The following is a 12646-nucleotide window of genomic DNA, read 5'->3' as shown; positions in this document are numbered from 1 at the left end:
AGTGGAAATAATATGCTAATAATTTAGCTGTGTTTTGACAATAATTTATTTTCTTTCATTTGGAAATTTTTGAAATAATGACTAAAGATTTATTCAACATAATTTATATTTTTGAATCTTTAGAATAACTTGACATATCTTCCACTGGTAAGTTTTGCCTATTTGAAAATATTGATTATTGTCCTTTAATAGTCATCAGTTCATTTATATGTAAAATTGCAAGTTAATTGTTTTGTTTATTTGCATTCTATAGCTGGCAGCCTGTTATCGACTACATTGATAGTAAATTTGAGGACTACCTAAATGCAGAATCTCGAGTGAACAGACGCCAGATGCCTGATAATAGGGTGCAGTGTTGTTTATACTTCATTGCTCCTTCAGGACATGGGTCAGTACCTTGATACTTCTGATTCTTTTTTTTGTTGTTGCTTACTGTTACCTTTGTGTGTATATTTTAGTAATCTTTCAGTTGGTGAAGTACATATGCCTATTAAGTATCAAATTTTATGTAGAAGTGTCTGAGTTGAAAAGCCTTTTTAAGTCCTATATAATCTAACAGTGATTTTACTCCTTAGTTTTTCATTCGTAAGGATTTTCCCTGCTTCATGGAAATAAACAGTTGTTGCCACCATGGTTTGAGGTCTCAGTGTGGCAAATTGACCACTTTCCCACTAATTAAACTTACCAAATTAAAAAAAGCAGCCATACCAGTTAGACATATTCAAAATAAATCCAAAGATGCTATTTATTGTAAGTCTCATAAGAGATGGTTATCAAAACACTTGCATGCCAGTGTTCCCTTGTGCCATTTCTTTCTACAGTAAATCTATTTGGCTTCTGTTCACCTTAGCTATAATAGACGTGCTGTTTAGGTATCATATTGTCAGTACTAACCCTTTGTTTATTAGGACTTAAGACCTAAGACTCTAGACATTAATTTGTTTTGACTGTTCTGTTGGTTATAGTTAGCCTGTACTAGTGTTCTTTGTACTTCCCTGTCATTTTGAGTACATATATGTGTCATTGACAACTGCAGATTTTTCTGATTATTCTTCCTCAATCTTTTCCTTTGGGTAAGTAACTCAGCATACATAATTTAGCCACTTGATGATTGTAACTCTACCATCTCTCCCCCAAAAGAACTGTAGTAGCATCAGGCTAAATAGCATTAAGACATCTGACACTCACATTACAGTAGTGTAAACCAATTCTTTCAAGTATACCTTTCTCTTCTGTTTTTGGTCTCTCTCTCTCGCTCTCTCTCTCTCTGTCTGTCTGTCTCTCTCTCTGTCTGTCTCTGTCTCTTGCTCTCTCTCTCTCTCTTCTCCCTTCTCTCTTCCTCTTTATAGGTAGGCCAGTGCTCATTATTACTCTAGATATAGAAGGGAGCCTTAATTATATATTTATATTTTTGCACTGTCAGATTGGAGTGGGGTAAAAATGTTTCTTCTTTTATGTCTAATATTATTCTACAGTGTTCTCAGAAGTTTACATATTCAAATCACTAAACTGACTCTTTGACTTAAAAGGATCAAAAAAAGTAATCTTAAAAATACAACACACTGTATAACCATTTATGAGTATTTGTGTAGCTTCTTGAATTTATATTTTTAAATCATTAACTTGTTAGGGCCTTCTCCTGAAAGCCAGCAGAGTAAAATCTTAATCTAAGTTAAGTCAATAAAATCTGTCAGCTTATCCAATTTTATTATTTTAGATCTTCTGGATCCTCTCCAAGTTTAGTAATTCTCATGAAATCACATTCCTCCCATCCCCTTGGGGAAAATTTTTCTTAAAATTGCATGGGAAATGAGAGGGTTTTTTTGTGTGTGTGTCAGAGTTTTACTTTTGTTGCCCAGGCTGGAGTGCAATGGCACCATCTTGGCTCTCCGCAACTTCCCCTTCATGGGTTCAAGCAATTCTCCTGCCTCAGCCTCCCAAGTAGCTGGGATTACAGGCATGTGCCACCGTGCCCACCTAATTTTGTATGTTTAATAGAGACGGGGTTTCTCCACTTCGGGCAGGCTGGTCTTGAACTCCCAACCTCAGGTAAACTGCCCACCACTGCCTCCCAAAATGCTGGGATTACAGGCGTGAGCCACCATGCCTGGCCAAGAGGTTTTTTTTTAAAAGAAAAAGAATTTTATATTATTCAAATGATGTGTAATGGCTTTGTGCCATTTCTTATTTGTCTGAAGGGGTAAGATGTTTAAAATTGCTATTTCTTACATATTAAAATGTACCTTTGAACAATTTCTCAGCTTAACTACTTTTAGAAATGGACCAAAGTTTTGCCCATTGGTATGTAATATTGTGGATTAAGTGAAAGAATATGACACTGAATTTTATGTATAGAGTTCCAGATACCCTACTCACTATAGACTAAAATTTCATGCAGTCTAATAAATGAATCAGAGTCTTTCCATCTTCTCTGGGTAGTCCCTAGGTTTCCTTTTTAGAGGCCTCTTATTTTTAGAGTAATTATAAATTGGTCCAACAGTGTACTTTTCAGTGCCTCCTACCTCCCTCTTTCAAGTATGAACTGCATACATGGCTAATTTATGATTTTAGCTATTATTGCTTCATGTGCATTGTTCATTATTTTGTAATTGTTATTAAAATTAAAAACTGACTTGGAACATGAATTATCCTTCTAGTATTGATTACCACTTTTAGAGAAATTGGTGTCATCCAGTGAGTTTTAGGATTTTTTTTCCCTTAGAAATACATACATACATACATACACACATACAAAAATTTATTTGCCCTGTAGTTGTTTGTTTATAGTTTGTAGACTTAGAGGTTAGTCTCTCTAGTATGGGTTTACCTTCTAGAAACGATAAAGGATTTTCTGTTGCTTAAAAACAAGGTTTAAAAAGTAATTTGTTGACGAAAAGACCACCCAATATAAAACTAAATGGACAGTGGAAAAAATTCAACCAGAATGTAATATACATGTGAACTAAATGTTTTCTGTTGCTGACATTTTGTAGGCTTCTGAAATTTAATGGAACTTTTGCAAGGTCTACCTTTTTTTCTAAAGTTTAATTTTTAAACTGACTTAAATGTTCTGTGACCGTTTTGGTCATATTTAAGAAGTTGACTTCCTCAATTTCCTTGTCATGTTTATTATTTTTTTCTTTTTTGTCATGTTTATTTTTAAATATCTTTCTTTTTAAAAGTTGGGATATTATAATAAATACTCAGCAAGTATTCTTTTGTGTTTAAATATACAATCTTATTTGGATTTTAATACTTTATATTAAATGCCCTTAAGATTTATTAAAATTTTAGATTAACCAAACTCTGCTTTTTTGTCACTGGATGAATAAGCAAGCTTGTATCTGACATAACAGCTTAATAAGGCAATAGCAGTTTAAATTTGTCACGAGTATAAATTGAAAAACTGTAACAATTTAGAACTCTGAGATTGAATATTTCATGGCATTTATATTTAGTGCTTTATATAATGATTAATGAAAAGAAGCAAAACTTAAATTAATTTTCAAAGATAGATAGGTTCAGGCCAGATGCAGTGGCTTACATGTGTAATCCCAATGTTTTGGGCACCGAAGCAGGAGGATTGCTTGAGGCCACAGACTAGGCAACATAGTGAGACCGTGTCTTTACAAAAAATAAAAAAATTAGCTGGGGCCGGGTGCAGTGGCTCACGCCTGTAATCCTAGCACTTCGGGAGGCCGAGGTGGGTGGATCACCTGAGGTCAGGAGTTCGAAACTAGCCTGGCCAACATGGTGAAACCCCATCTCTACTAAAAATACAAAAATTAGCTGGGTGTTGGTGGCACGCGCCTGTAATCCCAGCTACTCTGGAGGCTGCGACAGGAGAATCGCTTGAACCCAGGAGGCGGAGGTTGCAGTGAGCCAACATTGTGCCACTGCACGCCAGACTGGGCAACAAGAGCGAAACTCCCTCTCAAAAAAAAAAAAAAAGAAAATTAGTTGGGCATGGGGGTGCACTCCTGTAGTCCTGGCTACTCTGGAGTTGAAGTGGAAGGACTGGAGGCTATGGTGAGCTATAACTACACCACTGCACTGCAGCATGGGCGACACAGCAAGACCCTATCAAAAAAGTAAATAAATAAAAATGGATAGGTTCTTTCAGTTAACACTAGTGAGGCAAGAACACAGTTTACAGATAATATAAACACTGTTATTCCATCCAAAGTCTCTTTTTCATTGTACTCCCTGTTCTCTGAATGCCAGTGTCAAATTTCAAGGGATTTAAGACAAGGAGAATTAGAATAGGAGGCAGTTATCTTAATTCTCCATGTTTGCTTTCTCCCCCTCACCATCTCTGTCTTTCTGCATGTCAGCTTTACCACCACAGTGAGGTATATACAGTAATCTTTGTTAGTAAAAAGGACTATCTTATTAGTCTCAGGGTCCTAATCCCCCAATTTTCATATGTTGTTTCTCTTTAAATGTCAATTCATTTATTAGTCAATAAAATTAATTACAGAATGAGACCTTTATTTCATTTTTCTCATGTTTTTATAAAAGTTCAGGAATACCACTTTAGAATGGTAGTCCTTTGCAAAATATTTCTGGTGTCTTCATTTTTCTTGTAAAACATTAAATTTTACTCCACAGTATAGTCTAGATTTGAGGACTTTGGTTTTCATTTAGAATTACCAAACAGCATAAGGAAAATCACAGCAGCTTACCTTTTTTTTTTGTTGACAAGTATTTGGGTACCTTCTCAAGTGCTAGATACCATGCTAGTGCTGAGGATACAGATGAATGAGATAAGGCTCTCGCTGTAGAGTGTATTTCAGTGAGAAGATGTGAGAAACAAATAGAGGACAGGGTTACACTTGGGACAGGGTTACATAAACCCATCCTAAGTTGAAGATTACGTTTAATACACCTTGCCTACTAAACATCATAGCTTAGCCTACAGTTGGACAAATAATATCATCTATTTAAAATCTATTTAAATAGATTTAAATCATCTATTTAAAATAAAATCATCTAATAAAAGCCTATTTTGTAATAATGTGTTGCATATCTTATTTAATTTATTAATTACTGTACTGAAAGTGAAAAACAGAATAGTTGTACAGTTTCTATTCAATGTGTATTGCTTGCACGCCATCAAAAAGTTGAAAAATTGTTAAGTGGAACCATAGATAGTGAGGAACCATCTGTGTGCAGGCAGGCAGTTACTGTATAGCACATTAAGTGTGACCACATCGAAATATGCCTAGTCTTAGGTTAGAGAAGAATTGATTCCCAGTGGAAATTGGATTGTGAGCCAGTGCCCTAAAGGATGAATAGGAATTAGCCAGGCCAAGGAGAAAAGGAAGATGAGAATGGAGGGTGTTCCAGCCAAGGTAGTAAGTAGCCTGTGGCCACATGTCAAAGTATGGTGCTTTCAAGGAATTGTAAGAAGTTCAAAATGGCACATTGGAAGTAGGAGGCAAAAGAAAGGCCAGGAATGCTAAGAGATGAGGTCAGCTGGAGAATCTATGTCTTCACAAGTCTTGTAGGCCATACTAGTTAAGGAATCTGGTCTTCAATAAAATTTTTGTTCATGGTATGACTCAGTAAGATTTGGATTTAGAAAGACCACTCTGACTTCAGTATGGATGGTTTGTATTATAGTTATTCATTCCAAAGGTGTTGGTGGCCTAAAGTAAGGGAAATGGAGATATACATACATATACACATCTACACACATACATAAATATATATGGAAAGAGGACTAGAGAGGGGAGGAATCCTAGGTTTCAGTTGAGTAATTGGGTAGATTGTAGTGCCATTCACTGAGATAGGAAGCATAGAAGAGGGAAAATGGGAGTTCAGATGAGCTTTTGATTTAAATGCGCCCATGGAGCACCTGGGTAACATATCCACTGGGTAAACACAAATCTGGAACTTAGCAGTGAGATCTGGGCTGTGTATCAATATTTGGGAATCACTTGACCAACTGAAAATAATTGAAGTCTATTGTAGTCATGAGAATTGTACTGAATGTAGAGTAAGAAGAGAAGGCCTGGTAGGGAATTCTAAAGAATGTACCTCTTAAGGGACTAGCTTACTAAGGGAATCTTGAAAAATATCTTAAGGAAGAAGAGCTTGTGAGAAAATAAGTAATGGTAAGTATTACGGTGGAAGTATTTAGTCACCTTCTTGAAAGTAAGTATAGAGGCAAACTGGAGGCAGCAGCCAGATTGTAACGAATAAAAGGGATGTTGAAGAAGATTCTCTTGTGAGCATCTTGTTGGAGAAAGAGAGTTGGTAGCAAGAACTGAATGTGGAGTTGAAGGAGGACTACCATTTTTTCATTTTTAAAAAATTCTCCAGACTGGGTAACCTGGCTATCTACAAAAAATACAACAATTAGGCAGGCATGGTGGTGTGTACCTATAGTCCCAGCTACTCAGGAGGTTAAGGTGGGAAAATCTCCTGAGCCTAGGAGGTGGGCTGCAGTGAGCTGAGATTACACCACTGCACTCCAGCTGGGGCAACAGACTGAGACCCTGTCTTAAAAAAATTAATAAATAAATAAAATTTTAAAACTTTGAGTAATAAATATAGAGATAATTCTAGGAAATTCTATTAGGAGCCTCTCTGGTTTTTCCAATTCCTCTTTAGAGCCAAAATCCTGTGACCAGGGTTCAAGGGCAGGAGTCAAAGCCTTAGTCACTCCAGTGCTTCTTGAAGTCCTGTTCTACCTAACTTTTGCTGGCCCAATACATCTTCTGAGTGTTTCTGATAAGTAAGTAAAGTAGTTACGTTGTATTTAATTTAGTATTGGGGATGTGATGAATCTGTTCTCCCAAACTGATCAATTCAGTGATATTAAATACTGTGTATTTCAGACTTAAACCACTGGATATTGAGTTTATGAAGCGTTTGCATGAAAAAGTGAATATCATCCCACTTATTGCCAAAGCAGACACACTCACACCAGAGGAATGCCAACAGTTTAAAAAACAGGTGAGCAGGATGTGTTAATGCAGGTTGCTTATACCCTTCTCATAATTTGCAGTTTTTACTATTTTTAGTATAATGTGTTGCAATCCATTCCTCTTTTTTACTGTATTGTCATTTATACTGTATTAAAAATAACTCTTGAATCTTCTGCCTTAGTTTTTCCCTTAGAGCTCTTACCCATTATCATAGTATCCTTATCCTTTGCCAGTGTTTAAAATATGGCTGTTTTAAGTGTTATTTACTAACACTCCCACACAGTTTCTCCCCATACTCTTTGAAATTATGTTCTTAGAATGAATTCCCAGGAAGAGGATTATTCTTTCAAAGGCTCTGATTGTTTTTATGGGTCTTTAACTCCCCACTCCCTACTTCGTCATGATGCTTTCCTGATAAAACAAATTTCGTTTTATAAAGTGTACATCTGTTTCACTATGACTTTGCCAGCATTGTTTTTTTTTTATTTTGAAAACTTTTTTGGAATGAAGTGGTACCTAGTCATTTCTTTTCCTTTTATCTTTTCCTTTTATTTTCCAGAAAGGCTGAACATTTTAAAAACAAAGTTTTTTCTTTTTCCCTTTTTGTGAACGTCTGTTCAAGTTGTTTGTCTTTTTGACCGGTAGTACTTGGTATTGCCCATATTTTTTGATATGAGTTCTTTTTACTCTGGGTATTTAGTTCTCTCTCATTTTCACAATATTTTTTCTATTTCCTCTTTTGCTGCTTATATCCTAATTTTGTTTTCAGTGTACTTTATGGGATATTTATAGTTTAAGTTATTTTTCAAACCGATGACCCTGAGTCTCATGCTGTATGACTGAACTAGCTGAGAGACCTCTAAACTGTTTTTCTAGACTCATGTCTAGTTGTCTCAATAATATTGTTACACAGTCACACATATTTCTAATTTAATTGTGTTTGGTTAGTTATATATGACATTTTATGAAATGTAGGGTCAATTCTGGACCCTTTTTCTATTCCAGTAGTCTTTACTGTCAGCCAGTGGTATATTGTTTAAACCACAGCAACTTTGTATAATACTTAAAAACAGATTATAATTAACTCTATTGTCCATATAGTCCTGTTTGTAAGAAAATGTTTTGTTTTTTCACCTTTTTCAAATTGAATTTCAGAATACCTTGAAACCTGTTATAAAAAGCCTGTTAAGATTTTCTTTGAAGTTGTGCTAAATTCATATAAGTTTTCAGGATGTTTCAGTACATCGTTTTTCCTGTATCTAGTATTTTTCTGTTTTATAGTTTCCCATTCCTATTTTTATTTTGTAATGTGCTATTTTTAAGTTTCAAATGCTATCATAAAATACATTTCTTTTATTCTGTATCTCAATTTGGATTTTATAACTTAAAGGTAAACAAGATTAATATGAAGTGGGCTCATTCAAATTGGTCACATTCTAGTGGTTGTACCCAGGACATTTTAATATAAAACCTCTGACTAAAACCACTGCTTTTAGAGCTAGCTACTATTATTTGTTTTCCTCCTGATCATGTATTTGTTGCCTTTTTTGTTGTGTTTTATTCATATATATATATACACACACACACACACACATTATATATATGTGTATATATGTGTGTGTGTGTGTACATACCCTAATTGTAAAAGATGTGTGGTCCTATTTTTTTCCAGTGACATTTTTTTTGCTTCTGTTTGTCTTTGTCTAATATAATAACCATGTAACACAATTTGTTCAGGGTCCTTTTATAACTGCCATGAAAGTTGCACCAAAATATACGTATAGGCAGGGAAGCTAGTTTTAGGTATATTAGCCATTGGTTTATTATGGGCTCAAATAAGGATGGGTAGTTGAAAATTATTTGGATGTCTGTATTCTGTTTCAGATTTGGAATGATTTTGGACATGATAATTTCATTTGAACTAGGTCATTTCTGATGTTTATTAATAAGTTGTTTGTTTAGTTTTCTGCATTCTCCTTATTAATTCTTGAGCTTCCTAATTTCTAGGGTGTGTTTTCTCCCTGTGTCCTTTCCTATTCTTATACCTGTTGCTCCTCAATTTGTGTGTATGCATATTTACATCTAAGGATTTTTCTGATGAGTGTGCAGGGGCCAGTGCTGTACTTAGTTTTACTTTCGCCAGATTCTACTAAAAATTTTTAGCCCCGTTTATTAAACTAAATGGGAACTTATATCTAAAGGAAGAATCTTAGTCATTGTAAATAAATGACCTAAAGTCATTATTGTGGAAATCGGTAAGAGAAATCCCTTTCTGGAGTTTTACATCTTTTTCGAAACTCATTTGGTATGATAGCTATATAACTGTAACACTTCTGAAGTAATTGGATTTGGTGTTTATAGATCAGCTTTACAGTTTAAAAAAAAAAAAAAAAGACCAGCATAGTACTTTGATTTTACATTACAACTTTGTATCATTAAAAATCAGTAAAGGATCTGGAACCAGGGACCCATATAGGAATCTAAGAAGCATGTAATGAACATAAGACTAATATACTAATTATGTATGGTGCTCTTTTGCTGACTAATTCTTCTATTTTAGATAATGAAAGAAATCCAAGAACATAAAATTAAAATATATGAATTTCCAGAAACAGATGACGAAGAAGAAAATAAACTTGTTAAAAAGATAAAGGTAGGTTCATCCCTATAAATACACTAGAGTAATTTGGAGCCTTAAAAACATACTATGACATCCACAGAAAAGATCAAAAGTATCAGTGTTTTATGTAGTTGGCTTACAAAATGCCTAGGGAAATTTAATGTTGAATCAGCTTTATAGTTAACTTTGAAGATTAGCTACTATATATAATAAGGAATTGTATAAACTACCAAGGCAACACAATCCTTATTTCAAATTGCTTTTAATTAACTGGCTTTCATATTACATAATTTTTTTCCCTCTTAAAAAACAAGTGATGAGAAAGGAAAGAATTGATTGTTAAGTTTTAATCACCAAAGATCTATTTATTTTGTGTTTATAAAAACCAACCAAAATTAAAGCTAGATAAGAGGAATAAGATCTAGCATTCTGGAGCATTGTAGGGTGGCTGTAGTTACAGTAATTTAGTCTATATTTTCAAATAGCTGAAAGAGAGGATTATGAATATTCCCAATACAGAAAAATAAGTTTGGGTTGGTAAATATGCTACTCTAATTTGATCATTACATATTTATATATAGGTATCAGAATATCATACTGTACCCCACAAATATGTACAGTTATGTTTCAGTTAAAAATAATAACCAACTAAAAATTCATATCAGCATAATTTTCTATATTTTAATGTATCATGGTTTTCTAAGTACTTTGCATCTAAAAATGGTATACTGAATAATGGCATTATGTAGGCAGATATCTTGGAATAATGAAATACTTATACCTTGCCAATGAAGAATTTCTGCAGTTTTATAAAATACCTACTTAGATATTTCCACGAGCCACAGAATTGTGAAACCTTATATATGAATGAATACAAATCCAGTCACTTGGATTTGAAGTTCCATAGTTAGAGCTTAGCAAATTTACTATTCTCTGCTTTAGGTACTGTTATAGTTGGTTTGTGATCAAGTAGGCAGGCTAGTCACTAGCCTCCTTTTTTTTTTCCCTAAATGCCAGTATATTTTTTTACCTTTTTTCTCCCAAGTATGGGAAAACTTTCTGTAGTGATTTTTAGTAAGTAATTTGACCAGTGTATGCTTGAATATTCTTAATTGTAAAGAGAAAATTTAATTTTATTTATTGTTTACCTTGGTGGTAATACCATGTGATGGCAATTTACTAAATATTTGTTAAATGGCCTATAAAAATTAATGCAGAAACCATCAAAGTAATTTTTTTTTTGCTAATCTGTTGAGTAATGTAACTTTTTTTATTCTTGAATTTGTGAGGACTACATAGCTGTATTTGAACAAGAATACTTTGTTTTATAGGACCGTTTACCTCTTGCTGTGGTAGGTAGTAATACTATCATTGAAGTTAATGGCAAAAGGGTCAGAGGAAGGCAGTATCCTTGGGGTGTTGCTGAAGGTAAGGTTTTCTTCAGTGAATGACTTTCAATAAGATTTCAAAACTGTGATTAAAAATTTTTATTTATAGTTAAGTAGTACAATATGCATACTGCATTAATATATTCTAGATTTTCAAGGATAGTACTGATTTCAGGTTCTTGAAGTTTCATTTTCCTCTTAAGTACATTCATATTTTTTGAACCTGTATCCTACTAAGTCAAGCAAGTATGTGTTAAGTCCTAAAGTTGTAATATAGGTTGAACATTCTTAAAGAGAAAATTCAGAATGTGAATTGCTCCAAAATCTAAAATGTTTTGAGCACTGACATGCTGCTTAAAGGAAGTGCTCATTGGAGCATTTTGAATTTTGGATTTTCGGATTAAGGATGTTCAGCTGGTAAGTATAACACAGATATTCCAAAATTCCAAAACAAATCCAAAACGATTCTGGTCCCAAGCATTTCAAATAAGAGATACTCTACTTGCCCCACCCTGGCTGACATCCCCACCTCATCATTAAGTCTATTTCTGTTTCCTTATTTGAAAACATACTTGGCCAGGCATGGTGGCTCAAGCCTTGGGAGGCTGAGGTGGGTAGATCACGAGGTCAGGAGTTGAAGACCAGCCTGGCCAAGATGGTGAAACACCCCATCTCTACTAAAAATACAAAAATTAGCCAGGGGTGGTGGTGGGCACCTGTAATCCCAGCTACTTGGGAGGCTGAGGCAGTAGAATTGGTTGAACCCAGAAGGGGGAGGTTGCAGTGAGCCAAGATCACACCACTGCACTTTAGCCTGGGCGACAGAGCAAAACTCCATCTCAAAAAAAAAGAAAACATAACTTAAAATTCAGGAGTTCTTTACTGGGGCCCAAAGTTTGCTCCCAGGAGATGTAATGAACCTTCTGGAATCAAACATTTTGGAAAAAAGGCCAGTCATTTTTATTGGAATGTCAGATGTGTCATGGACCTTCAAGAATGATTGAAAAATTTATACACCTAGTTAAAACATTCACAGTCTGCCTTCCTCAATGCAAAAGTTGCCCTTTTTGACACTGTATATTTAGAGTAAAAAAATTTCATCAGTAAAAGATCCTCTTTACTAGTTTTGTAAAGAGCTTTTTGTTTTGTTTTTTAAACCTGCTCTCTTAAATTATTAAGGGTTAAGTAAGGAGTTTTAAATTCCAATAAAATCTGAGTTATAACACCAAACCTCAGAAATCCTCTTGGCAATAGGTTTATTGTATTGATTTAATCTGATATTTAATCTTCTGTATAATAGTAAGCCAAAACCAAAATTGAGACATGATTGTTTTATCTATTTGTTGCTATTATTTTTGAACTTTTTTTTTTTTTTTTAAGAGACAAGGTCTTGCTATGTTGCCCAAGCTGGCTTCAAACTCCTGAGCTCAAGTGATCCTCTCATATCATGCTCTTCCCACATCACATCAGTATAGGCACACACCACTGCCCCTGGTTTATTTTGAACAATTCTTTAATTTTTAGGATATTGTTTCAAGTTACTGTTCTTATCAGCAGTTTTCCCACCAGTGACCGCTGTAACTTGTTCCCAGCTCTATCATGCCCAGACAACTTTCAGTTGCTGAGCTGAGGCTTTAGAACTTACATACCCCTTAAAAATATGCACTGGAGAAATTGATTTACATCACTGTTTTGTAGTTTAC

The 12646-nt window shown here is 34.5% G+C and overlaps 1 protein-coding gene across 1 annotated transcript in view; it reads left to right on the top strand.

Annotated features, from left to right (window-relative positions):
• Nucleotides 1-12646, top strand: part of SEPTIN7 (septin 7) — a 110713-nt gene that overhangs the window by 73820 nt on the left and 24247 nt on the right. Inside the window, exons 5-8 of the mRNA XM_064380456.1 lie at nt 254-388; nt 6846-6963; nt 9496-9588; nt 10887-10983. Coding sequence (XP_064236526.1) covers nt 254-388; nt 6846-6963; nt 9496-9588; nt 10887-10983 — 443 coding nt within the window. The remainder of the gene's footprint in view (nt 1-253; nt 389-6845; nt 6964-9495; nt 9589-10886; nt 10984-12646) is intronic.

Source organism: Aotus nancymaae, unplaced genomic scaffold, assembly GCF_030222135.1.
Source record: "Aotus nancymaae isolate 86718 unplaced genomic scaffold, 86718_ANA_hifiasm-v0.15.2.pri h1tg000025l, whole genome shotgun sequence".
Lineage (NCBI taxonomy): Eukaryota > Metazoa > Chordata > Mammalia > Primates > Aotidae > Aotus > Aotus nancymaae.
This window is presented reverse-complemented; position numbering and strand designations above follow the sequence as displayed.